General features: G+C 40.7%; 3 protein-coding genes across 7 annotated transcripts; all 3 read left to right on the top strand.

Annotated features, from left to right (window-relative positions):
• The first annotated feature begins 1,350 nt into the window (after window positions 1–1,350).
• Window positions 1,351–5,492, top strand: pimreg (PICALM interacting mitotic regulator). Of its 3 annotated transcripts, XM_006800035.3 has the most exons (6): window positions 1,351–1,475; window positions 2,186–2,503; window positions 2,614–2,915; window positions 3,154–3,249; window positions 3,921–3,959; window positions 4,415–4,553. In XM_006800035.3, the coding sequence occupies exons 2-5, from the start codon at window positions 2,210–2,212 to the stop codon at window positions 3,949–3,951; spliced, it is 723 nt and encodes a 240-aa protein (XP_006800098.2). In that variant the 5' UTR covers window positions 1,351–1,475; window positions 2,186–2,209; the 3' UTR covers window positions 3,952–3,959; window positions 4,415–4,553. The 3 variants fall into 3 exon arrangements, with proteins under 3 accessions (XP_006800098.2, XP_006800097.2, XP_087703426.1); XM_006800034.3 differs by lacking the exon at window positions 3,921–3,959 and having other exon boundaries at window positions 4,415–5,492; XM_087847300.1 differs by lacking the exons at window positions 1,351–1,475; window positions 3,921–3,959 and adding an exon at window positions 1,514–1,718 and having other exon boundaries at window positions 4,415–5,492.
• A 1,471-nt stretch (window positions 5,493–6,963) lies between these two features.
• On the top strand, window positions 6,964–13,340 carry cct8 (chaperonin containing TCP1, subunit 8 (theta)). 3 transcript variants are annotated; one of them, XM_087847298.1, is made up of 16 exons: window positions 6,964–7,132; window positions 7,637–7,727; window positions 7,815–7,894; window positions 7,992–8,141; window positions 8,241–8,421; window positions 8,505–8,566; window positions 8,644–8,781; window positions 8,872–9,050; window positions 9,390–9,456; window positions 9,541–9,628; window positions 9,717–9,832; window positions 10,252–10,323; window positions 10,433–10,597; window positions 11,595–11,714; window positions 12,145–12,281; window positions 13,061–13,340. In XM_087847298.1, the coding sequence occupies exons 1-15, from the start codon at window positions 7,073–7,075 to the stop codon at window positions 12,250–12,252; spliced, it is 1,677 nt and encodes a 558-aa protein (XP_087703424.1). In that variant the 5' UTR covers window positions 6,964–7,072; the 3' UTR covers window positions 12,253–12,281; window positions 13,061–13,340. The 3 variants fall into 3 exon arrangements, with proteins under 3 accessions (XP_087703424.1, XP_087703423.1, XP_087703425.1); XM_087847297.1 differs by having other exon boundaries at window positions 12,145–12,285; XM_087847299.1 differs by lacking the exon at window positions 12,145–12,281 and having other exon boundaries at window positions 6,965–7,132.
• A 1,075-nt stretch (window positions 13,341–14,415) lies between these two features.
• Window positions 14,416–22,652, top strand: rskrb (ribosomal protein S6 kinase related b). Its single transcript, XM_006800032.3, has 13 exons — window positions 14,416–14,637; window positions 16,323–16,613; window positions 16,755–16,838; window positions 17,001–17,069; window positions 17,441–17,510; window positions 18,367–18,474; window positions 18,765–18,805; window positions 20,111–20,138; window positions 20,365–20,454; window positions 20,612–20,700; window positions 20,861–20,971; window positions 21,050–21,163; window positions 21,259–22,652. The coding sequence occupies exons 1-13, from the start codon at window positions 14,608–14,610 to the stop codon at window positions 21,493–21,495; spliced, it is 1,362 nt and encodes a 453-aa protein (XP_006800095.2). The 5' UTR covers window positions 14,416–14,607; the 3' UTR covers window positions 21,496–22,652.
• The last annotated feature ends 430 nt before the right edge of the window (window positions 22,653–23,082 follow it).

The following is a 23,082-nucleotide window of genomic DNA, read 5'->3' as shown; positions in this document are numbered from 1 at the left end:
TGTGAAATGTTTATAATGCTTCAGAATCAAATTCTTGTGTTTGCTCTGAACTTTACCTCCTGACTCAACTATACAGCCATAGCTCATTAAAAATTTGTTATACATTTACTTTTAATGAGACAAAAGGACAGTGACTGCTAGGTTGTTAGGGTCAAGGTCTCCTCTTTATGTTCTTTCCAATAAAGAAAGAAAGACTTTAAAACGCATAAAACAGAGTGATATGAGTGAAGGACAAATGGATTCAAAGTTAAAGATAAATTATTCTACAGCCTTGTTAATGCCTTTACTAAATCACTACAGAGGTGGACAAGACAAAGATTTCAAAAATACTGAAAGCATTTCATGTGCAGGTGTGCAGTGACATCTGCTGGTCACCAAGCCCTTTTGTAGCCACAATGGTGGATTTTTGTGTACACATGCAACCAAAAGCAAAGAAAAACTTTATGGTGTTTGATAAATGAGCAACAGTATTTAGTGACCTGTTATAATTGTGCTGTTGGTGGGAAAAACTGTGCAAACTATCTAGCATTTCCCAACAGCTAAGTATATTTGATATACATCACCAAGTCCAAAGGCACTGTTATACTTAGCTTTGTAAAATGTTTCTTACGTGTATTTGTATGTATTCCTTTATCTGTAAATTGAGTGGTAAAACAGTATTGCAATAGAAGAGCGTTACTAACACCCCTGTTAGTTGCTTCAACACCAATCTCATGCCAAGTCAATAAAAACTGGACATATTACCTGGCAAAGATAAGCTTTATTGCTAAACATTTCGTAATTTTTCTTTACTAGAAAATGTGACGGTGTTTGAGAGATAGTTTACAAACACTCATCATGGGCATAAATGCCATGGTAATTTGGGGCTTTTGATTATTTCTGTAAGCTGTTATTTTTCCAGGGTGAAATGATTGTGCAGCATAAATCTTCAATGACTTAAAAAAATAATAAGAATTAGGTGCACATGTTAAATTTATTTTGGATTTTCCCTAATCCACACAGGATCACAATTACACATGCAGGCTCAAATATAAACATAGACCCCCAATAATACTTAGCTAAATGTCCCTTTGCAAGTCACAACACAACTTTTGGTAGGCATCAACAAGCCATGTGTTTGTATTGAGAGGAATGTAGTATTACAAACTTGTGATCCTAAGTATTTTTTTTTACAACTATTTTGAAAATACAGACCTTAACAGATCATTTTCAAATATATATTTCAAGGAAAAACATCTTGGAATCTTATTCGCACACGACAATTCTAGTCATATTTCAACGTAAATCCCATTAACGTAAAACTGTACGTAGTGACGCATCGTTTTACGTCACGTAACACTGCGTAGGGCGTGGTGACGCGTGCCTTTGTGGATTCTGTGGTCCGCCGCCAAATTCAAACAGCGAAAGAAGAAACGGGAGCTACAGCCGCCTAAAAGCCACAGCGAATCGACTACTTTTACAACTGACACTTTCAGGTAAACTCTCTGTACAGCAGGTGTCTCAGCAGACGTTCTTCTTTTAAGTTTTTATACTTATTTGACTCGATGTTTTGTCGTGTAACCTGAAATAGTAACGGGTTTTTTTCTAGCTAACCGTGGCTTCGGGGGCACAGCCCTCTTTTGTTTTGTTAATGATATTCACTGACTTTTATGGATAAAGGCAGCATTTGACAACAATGGCACAATTTGACAGCGTTTTCATGTAAAGGCAAGTGGAAGGTAAACTTTAATTCTCATTTGTTGCTTAAGGCTGTTATTCCCTCTTCAGGGCAAGCCATTCCTGGGTTAAGTTGGACACTTGACCAGGAGCATTGTCCTTATCTAACAAAAGTCACGGAGCTTTTACTAACACGATTACTGCTGCTTGATTGTACGGTTGTTACGGCTCATTTTTTCACTTTTTCCGTCCTTTGTTCATTGACATTTTTCAGATTTTTTAATAATTTCCTAAAGCAACAGTTAAGCTTAATTACGCTCAAATTTGAGGATTAAAAAAGAAAGATTTGTCTTAACTTGTAACTTTTTCTTATTTTGGTCTATCAGTCCAAAGAAATATTCAAATTTCATAGCATGCTGAGCCAGATTAGAATATAGGTTTTTTTTATATTGTGAGATTTTGAAACTGTAGTATTAAAAATGTTATTTTCAGAAAACTTATTCATACAGATCACTTTTTTTTTTCTCAGCTCAGTCATATAGCCTGTTTAGTTATGGATGGGGTTGGTAAAGCTGTGGTTGGAGTCTGGCGGGCACACACAGTCCTGGATGAGTCTGATGGAGCAGAGAGCTCCCCAGAAGCCCCGGACCGTTTCCGCAAACTTCGGTCCTCATCTTCACTCAACTCTCTGAGAATGTCAGTGAGGAAGAGACTCCCACTGCGATCTGTCCAGACCAACTCCCTCCCTGAGAATCCGACCTGGGAAACCACGAAGGAGCAACCAAAGACCAGCACAGTCCGCAAGCTTACTCGTAGTGCTCGTAACTCTATCACCGGAGTGTATCAGGTAGATTAACTGTTATGTGTGAAATTGCCTATTTTTGATTATTATCAGTCTCAACAAAAGCCACCAGTCAGTTATTCCAGAGTTGTTGTTTTTTTTTCTCTCTCTCTCAGAGGTTGCAGAGGACCAGAGAATTTTCCCGTGAAGAGTGTTTGGTAGCGACCCCGGGTCGTGATGGAGAAAATGCTGGTGCATCGAATTCTTGCACCCCAGGACGTACACCTCATCGGGCTGCAACACCCAGACGCACACCCAGAGCAGCAGGTACACCTGGGCGTACTCCAGGCTCCAGAGGACGCAGGACTCCTGAAGCATCCGTAAGAGGAGTGAAAACAGGAGGTGGCAGGAGGCAACTGGTCCGCATGGCTGCTGTACGAAGTCCCTTTGCCTCTCCAAATACGCAAAACCAGAGGATGTGAGTTTGATTCACTCTTTATGCAACTTTGCTTTTTAGGACTTTGTTAGTTTATTAGTTTGTTGAGTGCTTTTATTTCATTGGATCCCTCTGAGGTTGTGTCAGGACGATCATACACGATTTATTTATTTAAAAAAAAAAACTCAACCAAATATGTGGAGCAGCTGAGAGTAGCTTACTTGAATTTTGGTGGTTATCTTTTTTCCGCCAAATATTTTGTTTTTATGATCTATAATAGGAAATTTGACCAAGATTTGGAGTCAGTTTCCAGTGGACTCAGGAGGCTCAAACATCTGTCAAAGGCCTTTGATGACATCATTGGGAGAGACAGCAGGTAACATTTTTTATTTTAGTGAATTCTTTTGATATCTTGATCATTGACTGTTTGCATTATGTGTTTATTAGTTTCTCCCAAATTGGGTAATTAACAGAAAAAGGACATGTTAGGTTTTGTTACCCTTTTCTATAATCACAACTAAATAAGTGTTTTGTTGGTAAATGAAAGTTTTGTGTAACTGAAGAAGCCATTAGTCCATTTCCTTGTATCCATGCATATTCTGCATTGAGGAAGGGAGTCTGTCCTCCTTGCCCTCTCACCCAAAGAATCCCAGCTTGTGGGTTCCCAGACTTCCTCCCCCTCCCTCCAGACATTCCTCCCGCCTCAGTTTGAAACAGGGTCTGTGTTTCTGGTATTCAGATAAGGAGGGAGTAAGGGGAAAAGGAGGTGGGTGTGGGAATTGGAGCCAGATGACATGACAGAATGCATTTGAACATTTACGTCACTTCCGGTGTTGTCATTTAAAATATTTGTGTCCTGTCCGATGTATAAACGATGATATTCAGTGTGGAAAGCGAGCACTCGGTAATGGTGATCTTGCCTGTTACGTGCGCACATTACATGCTCCCAGAGGCTTTCCTCACTGAATATAGACGTCTTCCTGTTTAATTGAAATCAGTTTGTTGTTGTTGTTTTTTTTGTTTGGTTTTTTTTTTTACTTACAACAGGCAGTTCAACTATTCCCAAATTGTGGAGTAATACAGAAGGTAAAATCCCCTTTTCAAAGAGTAAAGCTAGTTGAGTTTTGAGAACATACGCTTTCAGTGTAAACACAAAAGTGCATGGCAGAGCTACTCGGATGCATGCAAATCTGGAAGAAAAACAGATGAATAACTCGCTGTCCGAACAAATGTTGCTCACACTTTTTCTTCTTGCTGACTTTACAGCTCCTGCTTTAAATTTTCTTTGACACCAAACTTTCCCAAATACTTTTTCTGATATTACCAGAATGTCTACAAGGCCATTTACACATTAAAATGATAAGTGATAAAATTCAAATTGTAGATCAGGAAATGAGTTACTGAAAATTTTCATTTGTTGCCTGATGGCTTAACACTTGCCTTTTTCACTTTAAATAACTAACTGATGTTGTAGTTGTAAACCTATATGGTTTTAATGGCAGTCTCTTTTTGCACTGAGTAATGTCTCTCTGTCTCTGCAGATCTGGCCCAAAGGAACGTTCTGGGGGAGCGATGATGAGAAAGCTGGATCCCAGCGGTAAACTCAGCCGCTCAAACGTCACACGCAGAGCCACACGCGTCTCAGACACGCTGGGCAGTTGGGCCCACACAGCTGTGAACACTATTCGCAAACCCAACTGAACTACATGCATGTCTGTGTGTATAATGCAGGACCTTTTGTAGCCATGTTTTACACTTATTATACTCATTATTATTATTGTGGTGTCACTGTTACATATTCACAGTGGCGTTATGATACTGGGAGACTGTTATGCTACAGCTTGTCTTTTTTTTATGTGTGCTCTGCATATTTGTGAGCATCTGTGTGACTCTTGTGTGTTTACATGTCTCAGGTTAGCTTGTTGTGGGTAAAATATCCTCACTGTAGCTTCCAGAGGAATTTTCTTTGCATCTGTCGTAGCTGCTACAACCAAAATGTTACATTTTGTTACATTTAGTTACATTTTCAAAATACTAATATTATACTTTGTGTTCTCATTCTCTGCATAGAGAAATGTACTCTAAAGAGATCACGAACAAAAACTGCAGTTTATCTGCAGAACAAACACTAAATTTTCTGACAGAGGGGAAATCTTTTTCCTCTATTTTTATATGTATGCAATAATGTTTCTAACACTTGTTGCGCTATTTTTTTAATGTCATTTGATTATACCAAATTATCAAGTGTATTTTCTAAAACACAGTATTTAAATGTGAACATTCCTTGAGGCAGAGGTTGGCATTTCTAATGGCCTGTGGATGATTCATGCATCAATACTGTACACATAAATCATCTGATAATGTGATGGGGAAAAAGATTTAGTGGCTCATTACCAGTTGATGGCTATAATGATGATGTTATAAAGAGATATCCCGAGTCTTATTAGTGACTGTCAAGCTTCCAGCCTCAAATTAAGCAAAGCTCTTCTGTGGGTGTGTTGTTGTTGTTTTTTTTGTTTTTCTGTTTTTGATACTTTCTTTTTCTGCATTATTATTTTTTAAAAGGAGAACAACTGTCCAAATGTGAAAAAATAAAACTTTGCGTTTTTTATGTGTATATATCTGTTTCATGTTTTCTCTTCACATCATTTTAGTTGGGCGTTTCCTTTTTCTTTTCTTCTTTTTTTTTTTGGTGGTGGGGGGGGGGGGGGGGGGTGTTAAAATAATATTTTCCTCAACATCATGATGTTGGTGATGGTGGTAAAATGCCTGCATTCTCTTTATTAAGTTATCATTTGGTGTCAGTTTTACAGCAAATTTGTTCATTAAACTATCTGCAGTTCCTCCAAGATTTTACAAACTGAGAGGAAAAATGTGTTTATATCACTATTTTGGGTTTTGTTTTGTTTTTTTCTTTCTGTTCAGGTCATTTTCAGGTATTGAAATCTACATATGCCAGTATACTAACTTCCCACTTTATTAGGTATGCCTTGCTAGTACTGCCTTAATGCTTGCCTAATGGCACAGATCCACCATGACGCTGGAAGGCACTCAGTTTGTAATAAGAGGCCCAATTTATGGCAATAAAACACTCCCATGCCATTAAATGACCACCAGCAACCTGAACCAGTGATCAGTCCAAGGAAGGATTGATCTATGCTTTGATGCTGTTTGCATTACATTTGGACCCTATCACTTGAATGTTCCAGCAGAAATTGAGATTCATCAAACCAGGCAACATTTTTCCAGCCCAATTTTATCTGTGCGACACTGCAACTCATGCCTCTTTCAGATCACAGAGATGGTTGTGTGGGAAAATTTCAGTAGATTAGCAGTTTCTGAAATATTCACATCAACCACCATGTCATGTTCAAAGTCACTTAAATCCCCTTTCTTCCTCTTTCTGATGCTCAGTTTGAACTTCTTCTGGTACTATAATTTGTGTTTTAACTTAGAATAATTGTAATATTCATACATCCATACTCTTCTGCTTATTGTTATGGGGTGGGGGGGCTATCCCAGCTAACATAGGGCAAGTGGAGGGCACACCCTGGATAGGTTGCCAAACCGCTGACCTAAAATTAAATTATGTTACACATTTGTGATCAAGTACTTTATATGAGATTAGTACTACTTTAATTTGTATGTAGAAAATTTGTGTAATTCTTTTAGTGGGTAAATCATTTGGGATAGCATGGTTATATTTGTATATATTGAATTAGTATAATATGCAAGGCACAGTCTATAGAAAACTAACTGGTAAAGGCAATACATTTTTAATTTAAAACAACTACACATTTAAGACAATAATTCATTATATTTGTAATATTTCATGACAAATGATAGAAATTTGACAAAGCAAGTAAACAACAGGAAATCAGAAATGCCATCTGTCGTACTTTACTTGTGTTTCTTTGGTGCGGTAGCTTAAATCATTTGGAATTCACTGAAAAGTCAGTCACTTAGTATAGACTTGGATTTCGTTATAGTAACACGACGGTAAGAGTGCCCCCGAGTGGTGTTTTACGATCACTGCGCGGTGAAACGAGAATTGCTCTGTTTGTCCTTTGTTGTCACCCGTCTGTAGCTCGCTGCCTCGCTGAAGTCGCTCCACCTCTGCCTCTCCGGCTTTGTACCCAGAGCTGAACCCACGCCGCGGCTACCTTCTCTAGGATACCGGGGCTGCTAAAAAATTGAAAATGGCTCTCCACGTCCCAAAAGCTCCGGGCTTTGCCCAGATGTTAAAGGATGGCGCCAAGGTGGGGCTAAATTAGGAATATTGGGCTCGTAGATGAGCTTTGACTGAGTAGTTGTGAAGAAGCGTGCTAGCTAACGTTAGCCGCTAAGTTAGCATGTTCATTCAGAGTCATGAGGGATCGTTCTAGAAAGCAGCAGCCAGGCCGCCCAGCCGGCTGCTGAACGAAGGTCTGTTAGGGAAGATGAAATGCTTATTCTTGATATTTCACCGTCTCCCTCCAGTCTAAACCGTGCTAAATATAGCAGCAGCAGCAGTTGAGCTGCTGTTATAACGGGATGTCACACTGCAGTTACACCCAGCTAGCATTCAGCTAACTGTCAGTACTGTCAGCTTAAAGTGATGCTGATGCTTAATGAAATGCTTACATTTTCAGACTATCCATATTATATCCAGTTATTTGCTTTTAACATATTCATTGTTAGGTAGTAAGCTAAATATATTAGTCTGACATGGAAATGAACGATAATAAACCTGTCTGGAAAAGTTGATTTCTTGTCTGTTTCAGCACTTTTCAGGTCTTGAAGAGGCTGTCTTCCGTAATATCAGAGCTTGTAAGGAACTTTCTCAAACCACCCGCACTGCCTATGGGCCCAACGGTAAGTTTGGTGTGCCTACAGCCTATTAGGGTTGTGCTCTGCAAAGATATCAAAGCAGCACCCGTTAAATGAAGTGTTTTCTTTTAGGCATGAACAAAATGGTCATCAACCATTTAGAGAAGCTGTTTGTCACCAATGACGCTGCAACAATTCTCAGAGAGCTTGAGGTGAGGAGATGTTGTTGTGCACCTCACTGAAATTCAGCTGAGTGCATAATAAATGTATGAATTTAACTATTTATGTAAATTATTGTTTGTTTTACAGGTGCAGCATCCCGCAGCTAAAATGATTGTAATGGCGTCCCACATGCAAGAACAGGAAGTTGGCGATGGTACCAACTTTGTCCTGGTGTTTGCTGGAGCTCTGCTGGAGCTGGCTGAAGAGCTCCTTAGAATGGGCTTGTCTGTTTCAGAGGTAAACAAGATAATATTGGTAAAGTAGCATGGCTTAATGTCAAACATGTGCTATGATTGGTGCATTTTCTCAGTGCCCCCTTTTTCTTCTTTGCCACAGGTGATTGAAGGCTACGAGAAGGCTTGTAAGAAGACTCTGGAGATCCTGTCAGACTGCGTTTGCTCCTCAGCCAAGAACCTCCATGACATTAATGAAGCCAAGTCGCTCATCCGTACAGCAGTCATGAGTAAACAGTACGGCAATGAAGACTTCCTTGCGAACCTCATTGCAGAGGCCTGTGGTGAGTCAGAAGTGCACACTATCTCAGATTTTAGCATTGCCATGGTATTTTTCTGACTTCCTTTTTCTCCCCTCTTTGTGCAGTATCGATCTTCCCAGAGTCCGGCAATTTCAATGTTGATAACGTCAGAGTATGCAAGATTTTGGTAAGCAGCATCTTCTGTTGGTTTTATTTTGTGTGCGTATGCAGTTTGGCCTCTATTAACATTTGTGGTCATTTTAGGGTTGTGGGGTGACGGCATCCTCTATGCTTCATGGCATGGTTTTTAAGAAGGAGGCAGAGGGAGACATCACATCAGTGAAAGATGCCAAGATCGCCGTTTTCTCCTGCCCCTTCGACTGCATGGTGACAGAGACCAAGGTAAGTGGAGGTGACTGATATATTTTAAGTTTAATGAAGAGGATGCTGACATTGCTCTCGGTGCTGACGATAGTCCCGTCTGTTCCACAGGGCACAGTGTTGATAAATAATGCACAGGAGCTCATGGACTTCAGTAAAGGAGAGGAGGATTTGATGGAAGCTAACGTGAAGGCTATCAAGGAGGCTGGTGCCACTGTGGTGGTAACTGGGGGGAAAGTGGCTGACATGGCGCTGCACTACGCCAACAAGTACAAACTCATGGTGGTCAGGTAAGAACTACAAAACCTAAAGTGAGCAGGGAACGTATCATATACAAAGAGCTAGACGTTTACGGCAAATTCAGCCTGAGTTTCTGCTTCTAGTTAAGCTTAAGAGATCACATTTCTCTCATGTAAAGGATTGATCTTTTTGCTAATACAGATGGTCCTTTCATGGCCTAGGACTAAAACTTTTATTTTGAAGGTGCAAGATGTAACTGTGTCTGCATTTTTTGGGAAATTTAAATAAATATATGATGACCGTATGTTAAATATTACATGATTTATAATAGTATATCTTTGGCATTGTGTGCTTCCCAGCCATAAATGTTCTTTTTTCCTTCTCATCAGGCTTAACTCCAAGTGGGAACTCAGGAGATTATGCAAGACTGTGGGAGCTGTAGCTCTGCCCAAGATGGTGAGTGTACACTTGTTTTTATCAGATCAGGTATTCGGAAGAGCCATCCATTTTTAACTATAAATACATTTTTGTCATCCTTAGACGGCCCCGACTCCGGATGAGATGGGTCACTGTGATGGTGTATATCTGACTGAGGTGGGAGACACTCAGGTGGTGGTCTTCAAACATGGTAAATGACTCCGTTCTTCAGGCTTGTGAATCTTAATTTTAAACCTTTCTGAGTTAACGTGTTGGTTGGTGTTGACACTTTTAAACAGATAAAGAGGATGGTGCCATCTCAACCGTGGTGATCAGAGGCTCCACTGACAACCTGATGGATGATATTGAGAGGGCTGTAGATGATGGAGTCAACACCTTTAAAGTTCTGGTCAGGGTAAGTAGACATTATAAGTCACTGGGGTTATTTTGTTGTTGTTGGGATTTTTTTTTCTTACGTTTTAGATGAATCACAAGTTTTAACAAATGGATGCACAAATTATATTTTAAAGATTATTATTGTCTTTATTGTAAAGCAACTCGAGCTGATGTTTATCTTTTTTCTCATTGGTTTTGAGCACCTGTTTACTTAATAATAATAATAATAATAATAATAATAATAATAATAATAATATTAAAATAGAATTAGGAACTGAAAAACTAAAACTATGCTACCAGTGTTCACTATGAGCAAAACTTACCCTTTAAACATTGTTATTGAGAATTTTACAGTTCACAAATTTCAAGGGGTTTTCTTTTTATGTACTACTTAGTTTGTACAACAGCTACAGTCTCTCTGTCATTCATTATCTTTAGGACAACAGGCTGGTACCTGGTGGAGGAGCCACTGAGATTGAGCTGGCCAAACAGATCACCTCATATGGAGAGGTATGCACATTCAAGTGAATTAATTAACATATTCCAAGTCCACACGCTTATCTCTTTTCTTCGTTTTGTCCTATTTTGACTGATACACCATTTTCCTGCCTTTCTGCAGTCCTGCCCTGGTCTCGAGCAGTATGCCATTAAAAAGTTTGCCGAAGCTTTCGAGGCGTTGCCACGTGCCCTCGCTGAGAACTCCGGCGTGAAGGGGAGCGAGCTTATTTCAAAGCTGTATTCTGGGCATCATGAGGGAAACAAAAACATGGGCTTTGACATTGAGGTATGTGTGGATGCATGAGAAGAATGTGTGGATGGCTTTGATATCGTTTGATTTCAGATGTGAATCGTTTAAAATATTCAGCCTGTGTTTTCCTTGGTTACAATCTACAACGGCACTGCAAGAGGCACCTAAACCTTACACACTGGTCCTTAACACATCACCAGTGGTGTCCAAAACGTGACAGTGAATGCCGGAGGAGCTAACACTGCTGTTTGCACTAAAAACATGCGCTACATCGTTCTGTCATCACAAGAGAAACTTGGCTCATGTGTTTGCCTTTGAGAGAAAAACAGTTACCTTGACTGAAATGCTGGAAGGACTTGAGCTCCCACCGAGTCCATTTGTGTTGTCTGCGCTATGGAGACAGATACAGCCTGTTCCACATGATCTTTAAGCTAAATAATATGATGTTCACATCGTATGTAATTACCAAGCAGGCGAATCACAGTTTAGATTTTTTTTTTTTTGGCTTCCAGTTAACTTGGGTAGATGCACACCACTTTTTAGATAAGGGTACACAGCGTAACACTAACAGTCCTTTTTTCCACCTGTGCCTACTCATCTTGGCTCAACTCTGTTTTGGACGGTTTCTTTTACAGTCGAGTACCAACTAATGGTGACTCAAACACTACGACGATGGAGGAGGTTGAGGTGATGCTATACCTGCTGCCTCCTTTTTTTTGCATAGCCAGGTCCCTAATTTCCGGGTTTTGATTTTCGTGAAGGAGACGCCCTTATGACTAATTGAGGAACGCCACTGACTAGCCAAACGGTGGCATGCAATCTGTTGACGTCTCGTTTTCTCAGTATGGGAAACCCTAGAAACAGTCGAGTTAAGCCGAGCAGAGTAGGTTTATAAAAGACATCTTAAAATTTGTGTTGTAGCATCCTTTTTTTCTCCCTTAAATCCAACATTTGAATTTTTTTTTTGAATGCCCGTTTCTATTGAAGCGTCTCATATTCTTGACTGATGGTGCGGTTGTCATGTCGTTTGCAGAGTGATGGTCCTGCTGTGAAGGACATGCTCGAAGCCGGCATTCTGGATCCCTACCTGGTCAAATACTGGGGCATAAAACTGGCTACCAATTCCGCTATCACAGTGCTGAGGGTGGACCAGGTGGGTACAAACAAAACATTCTTAACACACAAACTCTACATGTAATGAAAGCCAGCCTCAAACAGAATATTTTATGAACTTTTGAAATTGTGTTTTTTGTTTTTGATTGAGACAGAAAACTGCTTCAATCAGTCAGACAGTAAGAGCCTTTAGGACTATTTTTCACCTGTTTACAAAACTTCATCTATTCACGGCTTTTAATGTATCGGTTTGGTTTTTAACTGAATAATTTAGGCTTTGAGGCAAATCAACAAACTTAATGCCACACTCCACAGAGATCCAACAGACCGCATCAAATCACATCTCACAGATGTTTGCTTTCTGTTTATATTTTGAGTTTTGTATTATTCTTTTTAGGATTCTTTTATGTTCTTTAAGCACTTGAAAGCAACTGGTGGATAAATTAAGTGTGCATATATGTACGATCCAGATCATCATGGCTAAGGCTGCAGGGGGACCCAAGGCTCCCAAGCAGAGAGGCCATTGGGACAAGGACGGTTGGGATGAAGAGCCTGATAATTTTGAAACTCACCATTAGAGGGCACACACAAAACCCTCAGTCGCTCAGTCAGTAGGTTTTGGAATGTGTGTGCGCTTTTAACTAAAAAAGAAAAAAAAATCTGCACCGGTGTGCTCAGTCACTCACAGGAGGTTGAAATATGTATGCGTTACCTGTCACTACTAACACTGGAGAAATGTTGTGTTATTGACTGGATTCAACCACATCACAGGTGTTTTACACAAACCCAGATGTGCCACTGCCTAAACCTGCACAGAGCAGATAGTGTGTGTGGTGTGATAGCATGCTGCATGCACTCACAAACTGCTTGCAAGTACCAAATCAAACACTGTTTTGTTTTTTAATGTATTTTAAGAGAAGATTAATTCAGTTTAGACTTGGTTGAAGATGTTTTGTGAAACATGAAGTGCATTAAGTAACTGACCCAGAGTTTAATTATTATTTCTTCAGCTCATTTTTTTTCTTTAATTATTTATTTGATTTTAAGTGTTCACGTTTTATGCACAAGTACATTTTCCTGTGTAGAGAATTTCTCTTAAAGCACAACATACTGCTACGTGTGCTCATAAATGTTTAATCACCATAAATGGACTTCTGGAATATCTGTAGGGATTTAAATGGCCTTTTTTTACTTTGAAAATATAGTCCCCTCATTTTTAAATAAGCACCGCAGTTTAAGATTGAACACATTTTGGATGCTGTGGTTAATGTTTGTCTATCAATTATTTTATGAAGGTCAGAGGTGATGTGCTTCCACTCTGCCATAAAGCCCACTCACTCAGCTGCATGGATCTTATGATGAAATGATTGTTTTCTTCCTTTTTAGATCATCATGGCCAAACCAGCAGGAGGACCCAAACCTCCCCAGGGAAAGAAGGACTTTGATGAGGACGACTAAAATGTCCAGCAGATGCTCCTTTTAACCCTGAACGCTCTGACGTGGATTCCCAAACGTTTTCTACTTATTTAAAGCTCACCTGTTTATTGGTTTATTTTGTAGAAATGACCATACATTGGTAACAGAAGTTTAAAAAAAATCATACCAATGGCTCTGTTTTGCTTTTTATGTTCTCAGTCCCAAATAAAAGGCACCTGTGCTGTCACTATTTGGTTTGTTTTTTACTTTTTGCCCAGTGTTGCTTTGTAAACTTCTTTGGTACTTCATGTGATCACTGACTTTGTTTCATCACATATTGAGACTCAAAAGCAACAAGAAAATGTACTGTTACCACGCTTTAAATTGCTGTGTTTCCCATGATATTTAATGGCCAACATTGTACATTGCTTCTTGATATGATACAAACATGCATTAAATTCAGTTTTACTTATATAGTGCCAAATCACAACAGTCTCCTCAAGGGCTTCATATTCTACACTAAAGATATAATAATAGAGAGAAAACCCCACGTGTTGTAGTCAGATCAGCATCTAATCTAATATAGGACATATATGCACACTTAATTCACCCACCAGATGCTTCCAAGTGTTTAAAGAACATTACAAAATTCCTAAAAAGAAACTCAAAATATGAACAGAAATAAAGGATCCCCAAAGAGCAAGCACTTGGTGACAGTGGGAAGGAAAAACTCATTTTAACAGGAAAAAAAAGCCCTCCATCAGAACCAGGCTGAGGAAGTGGTCGCCATCTGCTGTGATGGGTTGCAGGATAGGCGAGGGACACAGGACAAAAGACACACTGCGGAAGAAATTGGGGTGATAAGATACTGTGGGGTTCTAGTTTGTGAGGATACAGATTTTAAATTTGATTCTGGATTTAACAGGGAATCAGTGAAGAGAAGCCAATATGGGAGAAAGATGCAAGCTGCAGCATTTTTAATTAAATGAATTGCATTCAGCATTCACGTTTCCTCCAAACATGCTAAGACAGCACATATTATGCATGCATGGGTTTATTTTTAGAATAAGTGAATGGGGGGTTGAAAAATGTATCGGGAGATACAGGAGGCTTTTCTGTTACACGTTTGCTTTTGTGCACACAACAAGTCACGCCAATGCAAATGATGCAAACCTAACAGAAACTGTCACCGACGTGTATAATTGATGCGTGCGGCTCTGATTACCGCAAGCAGCAGCACAGGGATCTGAAGCGTGCCTCTCATTGGACGGTAGTGATGGGGGCGGATTTACGCTGACGTTGCCCATACGCGGGATTAACTTGTTTTCTGTATATCGCCATATCTGTCACATTTTACACCGCGTAGCCCGATCAGCTGCAGATTGTTAGTGAAAGGTACGCGTTGTGTTCGTGCAGCCTGACACCGCTGTTCGTGGAGAGGTTGCGGAATAGCGCGGATGGCTAAATGAAGAGCAGGCGTCGGTATGAGGGCACTGCGCTGATGTCCTGTCACACAGATGGGGGCCGACGGCAGTAAAAACAGGAAGGTGAGTTGGACATCTGGTTGCTAAGGTGTAAGACACGTGCTTTGGTGGGGGTGACCTGTGTGACGGGGTTCCGCAGTCTCTTGGGACCTGAAAAAGAGTGCTGAAGTTGCGTAACGGTGAAAAGTCGCCAATTAGTATTACAATGTGTTATTCCCACGTTACGATATATGGGGTGAGACCATTCACTTTGAATGCAAATTCGTCACTTTTCAAACAAAAGTCTGACACTCCCCAGATTGTGGTCACTGGTCGAAGCTGTTTCAGCAGAGTGACAGTGGAGTAGATGTGTCCCTTCATTTTGCTCAGATGATAATGACACTCTGCATGGCTGATTACGCGCATCTTGCATTACATAGCTGCAGAGATGTGCAGCAGGAGCCCCACGGGGAGGGGGCTTGTTGACCCGGTGACTGCACTTTGGATGCAGACCAGGGAGGGTTTTTATATATGAGCAGGAATGGTTACATGAAAATGCTGCCCCACTCGGCTCCACTCAGGCATTTGAGCGATGAAGATGGGGCTGTATTATAGCAAAGTCTGATGTCTTGTACAGTAAACCACAATCGTTAGGAAGGCAACCTTTTATAAATTAAATCAAGTATATACTGTGTACTGTCTTTCAAATCTATGGCAGGTTGTAAAATTATTTAAATACAACCCCAGATAACACTAAGATAAAATTCACAAGTGCTGTGTGTGTGTGTGTGTGTGTGTGTGTGTGTGTGTGTGTGTGTGTGTGTGTGTGAGAGAGAGAGAGAGAGAGAGACTATAAAAGATACAGAATCACAAAAGAGCTCTAGATGTTAAACAAAGAGTACAAATAAAGGAGGAAAAGTTAGAAAAAAGACTGAATGAAGTTGTTGCGAGGGTTACTGAGAAAAAAAAACTTCTCTACAAAAAGCATTTTTGCAAGTATGGCTAAGGCTCGCAAAGCTGCATCTGAGTAAACCACAAGACTTCTGGAACAATGTCCTTTAGACAGATTAAAACCAAACCCAGCGTAACATCACAAACACATTTGAGGTTATCTGTTTGACAGATAAAAGCCTGACCCAAACTGGATCATGTACAAGGATCCCAAGCACAGCAGCAAATCTACAATAGAATGGAACAAAATAGAAAATAATCAAGGTGTCAATACCCAGTCAAAATCCAGACTTTAACCTGATTGAAATGTTTCGGTGGGACCTTAAAAGTGCTGTTCATAAATGAATGCCTGCAAATCTCAATGAACTGAAGCAACAATACAAAGAAAAAGGGGCAAAAATTCCTCCACAGCAACGTGTGAGACTGATAAAGTCATACAGAATACGACTAATTCAAGTTATTGCTACAGTAAGTTGTGTTTGGACTTAGTCTGCAAATTTAGAGCAGCATTTAGGCAATTCTCCTCTATATTTTTACAAAGCATTTTTCAGTACAGGTTGTCCTGTGCCAATTTTCTTTGTGTGTTCTAGTTCCCAAAAGGTCAAGTGAAAGCAGAAGGGCGCTTTCAGCAGTGCACGCCTGCCTTGATAAGTGTTGGTACTTAACCTTGCGTAAAACAGTCTCTGAATGAACAGTCTATTCATTTTTGTTCTCCAGGAGTTTGTGTAATAAAAACAGACAATCTAAAGGTTTTTTTTATTCCTGTTTCTTCTGTAGCATCTACAAAACTGTGTCTTTATCTTTTGTTTCCCCAACAGAGGCCTTCCGAAGGGCAGGAGAATGAGCACATATCTTCTGGATGGCGCGGCTTCCTCTCAAACATTGGCCTGTCTGTCCCAGCAGGCCTGTGTCGCCTTGCCCCGTCTGCCCTTCATCTGGGCCAGCGTCGAATGCTCCAGGGCAAAGCCCCCGAGATCCCTGACCACGTCTTGAGGCTGGCAGGAGTTGGCCCCCACAAGCTGAGAGCGGAGTGGAGCCTGCCTGGGTTTATTACCATGTTCCTCCCCGAATTTCCCCACAGAACTGTGCCTGGCCACGAACACTTTCAGGTGAGGGTCATTTTGAACGCCAGCGCCACATCATGCATCTTATGATTGAACAAAGCTTTCTCATGTTCTGCTTTTACTTTTTTTTTTTTAACTAGACACCAACCCATTGTATCTGTGTCTGCATTGTTCTCGCCTCACTAGGTGTTGGGCTACATCGCCAAAGGTTCATTTGGACCCATCCTGAAAGTGAAGGACAAGGTCAAACAGAAGACATATGCTGTTAAAGTGAGTGTTGATTATCTGGGTTTTAACATGTAGGTTTTCTGCGTTTAAATTCGAACCTAAATACCAATCAGGCTGTTGCAGGAAACTGAAGCTGTGAGATAATTGTGTTCACGGTTCATTTATAATTACAGTGGCCTGATTTCATCTTGTGTCTGCCCACAGGTCATACCTAAAGCAGAGATTTTAAGACTCGGGGTTTTGGAGCAGTCAAAGGAAGAAGTTGTAGTCCAGGTGGGTTTTGTGTTAACTTCAAAGGCATTATATTTGCATTTCATACAGTTAGCACTCAAATTCCTCAACGAACCAAGGCTTTCTAAAGTACACATAATAGTCAGTGAGTGATAATTACTGCTAACAGTTAATAAGTGATAAGATCTCATGTAAATATTGTGCTATTCTTTGATTTCTTAACTTTAGAAATGTTGATAGAAGGTAGAAAAAATCTGCTGTGATGGTGATGAACCATTTATTTTTATTTGCCTTCTCACAAAAATGGCGTGTGCCTGTAAAGTCTGAAGTTAATGGGATTCTGAGTGACGTGATCTCTCAGAAACAATGGTCGGTTGAGCTTTTCCAGGCTGACCTTTGACCTTTGCCTGCAGCGTCAGGTGCGCCACCCATTTGTCCATGACCTCCAGGACTGCTGGCAGACACAGCGCCACGTCTACATTAGTGAGTCAGACAGAGGCCGGTGACCCAATCCAACCCAGATCCACTCTCCCTTTACTTCACCTCACCTTTTCTCACCTCAAAACTGGCAGCTAGGTCCAAGATCTACCCACAGCCCCACCCAAACCCAGCTCCTACAACACGATGAACAACAAAAAAAAAAGGCAAAGAGGTTCCCGTCGAGACTTTAAAATATTGGGTCTGTTGAGATTGTACCCCACGTTTAATCGCACCTTTATCAAACACCCTCCAGCCCTGCAACCCCAGTCTACCACTCCCTCTGCATCGTGTAGCTTCTTCGACTTCTTTCCTCTTTCCTCCTGAGCATTTACCCTCTTTTTCCGAATTAGCCACTGACTCAGAAAGTGTGACCCACTTTGTTTGCCTGTCCACCCCCTGCAAAAAGAGAACGAGTTAGCCCCCGAAAACCAGATGCCGAACATACTGTGAATCATCACTGAGTCACATATTTTTTGAGCCTGAAATGTAGAGTACATGGAAGTCACCACAACAAACCGATGAAGATCTCTGCAGATATTTTAAAGCAATTAAGGTTAAACAGTTGCTTAATTATTATGTTGCCTTATGTAACAGTGTTAAATAAATATGGCTATCCTCAGTTACAGTGTGGTGATTCATTTTTACAAACGCACACACATGCAGTTTAAAGTCATGCTCCATTAAGGCAGCCAGCCTTAAAATTCCACCTTGCTTGCTTCCTAGAGAAAGACAGTTTTCACTCTTGTCTCTTCCCTAACTTGAGCAGTGTTGTGTTCCACCTCCCGCTGACCTTCACTTCCCAGTCACATCTCGCACCGCTGCACAGAGGCATGCTTTGATCCCGTTTCTTCTCCCACAGTGTGCGACTACTGCAGCACAGGAGACCTCTACACCTACTGGCAGATGATTGGTCAGTTCCCAGAGGACACGGTGCGAGTGTTTGCTGCAGAGTTGGGATGTGCGCTTGGTGTGTATGCTATTAATAATAATTAAATTAAACTAATTAAATGAAAGATGTGAACCCACACCCGTACTGTAGGCCTGACTTTTCCCCTCAGAAATCTTAATTAGTTCAAAGCGTCGTTTTCATAGTTATTTAACTGGAAGTAATTATCAGAGGTGGTCTTATTAAAAACAGATGAGCTCTCTAAGGATCTCCACCGGCAACACAGCAAAGTCAGAATGGTTCAGTTTGCCAGTACGAAGACATGGATTTGAAACCTGTTTGCTTACTGGTTGTTGTTTTTTTTTTTACAGGCTTTCTGCACGATTTTGGGGTGATCCACAGAGATGTGAAGGTAAAAACCAAAAAAAATTGTACAATGACACAAAACCTATGTTAAGCACAGGCATCTAGATCATTTCAGGCAACACTTATTCATATCAAGGTTTTTCACAGGACTCTCTGCAGTCCTGTGTCTTTTACATCATTGTGAAGGAAATTTGTCCCACTGTTCTTTACAACTTTGTTTGAGTTTAATGATGTTTGTGGGAAGTTGTTCACAGCAGCTCTTTTAAGGTCCTACCACAGTATTTTAATCAAGTTAGGGCTTGCACATTGACATTGCTCATTGGTTCTGTTTTTTCAGCCATTCTGCTGTAGATTTGCATTTACATTTGTGTCTAGAATACTTTGGTATACAGATGAATTCATTATTGATTCAGTAACTACAAAACAAGCCCAAATCAGCCCTCTCTCACCGCAGTGTTTGACAGTTGATATTTTACAGCTGATATTCCACTTCGGTCACTTCAGGCTGGAAGACATTGTTCGAGAAATCTTAAAAGCTGAGAAAGCGTTGTTTTGATGGAAATTTGCAAAACTAAGCAATGCTTTTTATTTTAGAGAAGAAGCTTTTTCCTAGCAATCCCTCCAAATACTTGTTCAGTTATTTTCTAAGTGTGCTGTCATTAACTTTAACATTTAACATACTAACTGAGGCCAGTAGAGTCTGAAATGGGTTTTTGGGAAATTCTCTGAGCATTGCATATCAGCTAATCAAGTGCACTTGATTATCAGCAGCAGGCTGTTACTTAGCTGCTTCATTCCCATGGATGGAGTAAGGTATCCATAGGAATACCATAGGCTAGAATAAAGGATATCAAATGCTGCAAGCCTAACATTTATCATGAAGAGTTTTTGTCTTATCTCTGAAACCTTTCCAGCTGGATGCCCTACTTTTGCGTCTCATATAAGAACAGCAAGCTCAGCTTCCTTTTCCATCATGCACACGTACAAAGGCTGTTTTTGGTTTTGTAAGGCTGAATACTGAATACTTACTAAAAAGTTTCTAAACTGCTCATTCCTGTTTTTTAGTCAATGCATGAACACAACAATGTGTATAATGCATTAAAAATGTTTAAATTGCCACAAAATATTTTATTGAAGTAGAATTTGTTTGATACTTTGTGTTTTTATCAGACACCGTATTTAGAGTTTTGTTTTGTTTTAATATTTTGTTACAGGCTACAGGTTTCCTTTCATCAGTGTTTCGCAGTAATCCCATGGCAGACACAGTGTGTGGCATAAGAATTCAGTGCATCAGAAAAACAAGAGTGTAATCTCATCCACCTATTTATTTATTTTTGCTCTGTTGTTGCAGATGGAAAATATCCTGCTGACAGACAATGGTAAGTAAATCTTGTCCCCAGCAGAGAGCAGCATAGCTTTGGTATGAGGGAAAAGCACAGAAGCTTCTAGAAAACAGAGCTGTGCACGTCTATCAATCAATACCTATCACTGCAAACTATGAGGGAGCATTATGATACAAATAAAAATCCAGCCTGTATCAGTTAAAAAAAAAAATAGCCTGGGATTTCATACTCATCATAACATAGAGAAAATGATCTTTTCTAGGACACACCCGGCTAGCTGACTTTGGTTTGTCTCGTCGCCTGGAGAGAGGGGGAAGAGCCTTTACCATCTGTGGAACCATCCAATATATGGGTGAGGAAAACATCCACTCTTAACCTCCCCTGCAGCTCATCCCACCACAGCTGCAGATGCTGGGATTTGGAAGCATTTAGAGCGTATCTAATTATGTTTTACTGGGAGGTGAATTTATGAATGGAAAAACATTGTGAGGGTTCCCTGTCCTCTGCAGCTCCTGAGGTGCTGAGTGGTGGGCCCTACAACCATGGAGCTGATTGGTGGTCACTGGGAATTCTGCTTTTCTCACTGGCTACTGGGAAGGTTAGCTATTGTTGCCTGTTTGCACGGTCAGCAGTTCGATTAATCTCTCAGTGACACATGAGCATGAAAGACTGTGTTCATTTAATGTTCTGGCATGCTGAAATATTAATCTATCAAAGTAGCAAAAGATGAATCATCCCCTGAATTTTCCCTCTGTCAGTTCCCCGTGGCTCCTGAACCAGACCACTGCAGCATGTTGAGGAAAGTGAGGAGCTTCCCCTATGAGATGCCCCTCAGCCTCAGCTCCCCACTGGCCTTGCTAATAACAGAGGTAATCATTTATTGTATATCTGCTAAGCAGCGAGCCAGTTGAACGGTCAGATCATCATCTGCACATTTTCCTGTCCAGCTTTTATGCAAGACTCCCTCGCGTCGCCTGAGGACGCTCGATCGTTTCCAGCGGCAAACCTTCTTCCGCGGATCAACCTTTGACCTCGACCTACTGCAGCGTCAGCCCATGGAGGTAACAGACGAGACGTCTGAGTGTCCTCGGTTTGGTTGTTTCCTCTGTAAGCTGAAGCATGAGTCTTGACTTCTCCTCTCTGCTGTTGCTGTCAGGTGATCCTGGAGCTGCGGGAGAGACCGGACCGAGCGGCCAAAGCGCGACGAGGCCTCACTTTATCCTTACAGCCTCTCAAAGGCTTTGACTACGACTCGCTCCTCAGCCCACCCGCCACGCCACACTCGCAGCAGGATCCCAGCGCAAACACTCACACAGCTGTACCGCTGCCTGGCCCAGCACTCCCACTGCATCCTGCTCAGGAAAAAGGTCCACGCAGAGAAGTGTTTGTTTGACAGACACTGAGTTTACAGTGTAAAGGCACACTTGTGCACATTTGTTCACCCTTGAATTGGTGCGCCTTTAAAAATTTTCTAAACTTTAAAATTACTGACTTAATGGAAATCACCTTTTTTTTTCTCCACGCATATTTCAATGACTTTTATGTTTTGTGACGTGCTTAACACAAGTTCTTCTTCCTTTATGTGTTTGCCTTTCTCAGCTGCACACAGTTTCTTGCACACTTGTTTGCCCAACAGTTGTGCAAGAAAGATTGCACTATCGTGCATCCACTTTCCAGTAAACCGTCATGGCTGCCGTGTTAATACATAGTGGACAAAGGCTGTGAAATTTACCCCTTGTGGAAATGTCATGCTTGTTGATCATATTATTATAGATCATAATATTTTTTTTCTTTTTTGTTTTAAGAGTGCAAACCATAGTTATCCTTTCAGTTAGGTGAGTTGATTTCAAAATCTCTGCCGTTATTTTCATGTTGCAAGATGTTGCGGTTATTTTAGCAGAAGCAGATGGAAGACTCGTTGCCTCAATCTGTGCTACTTTTACTTTGAAACATATTCTGTACCTTTGCTCATGCCACGATCCGACCTTTCCCAAACCTGACCTTGGCTACATCATCTCCTCGAGCAAGTGACACAATATCAGGTTCAAATGTGTATGCCTTCAACACCTTATTTAGCTTCATCATTTATAACCTATGTCTCAGGGGAGCGCTCGGTGGTTTTCCCATTCAGCCTTGATTTTTGACTCCAAGAGCTGTACAAAAGTGTGCAGATCAGAGCTGGGACTGGAACAGCCGTACCGTTTACCTACAGTTAACATTTTGATCGATACAGGGCTTTTTCTACTGTCCGTGGATGTGGTAAGCCCTTGCCAGTAATCTCACCTTTATGCACTTACCTGCTCATCTGATTATAATGTTATTTATTTATTTATTTTTTTGTAAAGTATGCCCTAATGTGTGCCCAGAATGCCTCGTGTGTGATCCTTGACCTTTCTTTATTTCTGGTCACCGAATGCTGATGTATATATTCCTGTTTATAAAGTTTATATGACTTTTTTTTTTTAATACTCTTTGATGTTTGATATGTTATGTTATGATGTATTTTTGTAATTGCCATGTAGCACAGATGGAATATTAAACTCTGACTGTACAAAGTTCTGCTGGTTTGTTCTGTCAGGGTGGAACCTGTTGAAGTTCAAACCTAGCATCAAATTGAGGAAGAAAGTTATTAAAGTGACTTTGAATGTGGTGGTGCCAGACGTGCTGGTCTGAGTAATTTGGAAACTGCTGATCTGCTGGGACTTTTCCACACAGCCATCTGTACGTTTTACAGAAAAAAAGAGAAAATATCCAATGAACAGCACTTCTCTGGGGTAAAAATGCCGTGTTGACATCAGACCTGACGGGATGGCATTGGCAACTCAAATAACCACTCGTTACAACCAAAGTATGCAGAAGAGCATCTCTGAATGCACAACACACTGAACCTTGAAGCGGATGGGCTACAACAGCAGAAGACACACCATGTGCTAGCAAACGAAAAATTAGTACCAACTGAGCATCATTTAAACAGCCCAGC

Source organism: Neolamprologus brichardi, chromosome 10 (genome assembly GCF_056152115.1).
Source record: "Neolamprologus brichardi isolate AB-2024 chromosome 10, ASM5615211v1, whole genome shotgun sequence".
In the NCBI taxonomy this organism is placed as follows: Eukaryota; Metazoa; Chordata; class Actinopteri; order Cichliformes; family Cichlidae; genus Neolamprologus; species Neolamprologus brichardi.
The sequence above is the reverse complement of the archived record's forward strand: the minus strand, read 5'-3'. Positions and strand labels throughout refer to the sequence as shown.

What these genes read in the sequence shown, in the direction of transcription:
- pimreg (XM_006800034.3), top strand. Translation starts at nt 2,210, where the DNA reads ATGGATGGGGTTGGTAAAGCTGTGGTTGGAGTCTGGCGGGCACACACA. An exon ending in AATACGCAAAACCAGAGGAT is followed by an intron (nt 2,916 to 3,153) that starts GTGAGTTTGATT and finishes GATCTATAATAG; the next exon opens with GAAATTTGACCAAGATTTGG. An exon ending in ATCATTGGGAGAGACAGCAG is followed by an intron (nt 3,250 to 4,414) that starts GTAACATTTTTT and finishes CTGTCTCTGCAG; the next exon opens with ATCTGGCCCAAAGGAACGTT.
- cct8 (XM_087847298.1), top strand. Translation starts at nt 7,073, where the DNA reads ATGGCTCTCCACGTCCCAAAAGCTCCGGGCTTTGCCCAGATGTTAAAG. An exon ending in CACTGCCTATGGGCCCAACG is followed by an intron (nt 7,728 to 7,814) that starts GTAAGTTTGGTG and finishes GTTTTCTTTTAG; the next exon opens with GCATGAACAAAATGGTCATC. An exon ending in CCTCATTGCAGAGGCCTGTG is followed by an intron (nt 8,422 to 8,504) that starts GTGAGTCAGAAG and finishes CTCTTTGTGCAG; the next exon opens with TATCGATCTTCCCAGAGTCC.
- rskrb (XM_006800032.3), top strand. Translation starts at nt 14,608, where the DNA reads ATGGGGGCCGACGGCAGTAAAAACAGGAAG. An exon ending in TCTCACTGGCTACTGGGAAG is followed by an intron (nt 20,701 to 20,860) that starts GTTAGCTATTGT and finishes TCCCTCTGTCAG; the next exon opens with TTCCCCGTGGCTCCTGAACC. An exon ending in TGGCCTTGCTAATAACAGAG is followed by an intron (nt 20,972 to 21,049) that starts GTAATCATTTAT and finishes TTTCCTGTCCAG; the next exon opens with CTTTTATGCAAGACTCCCTC.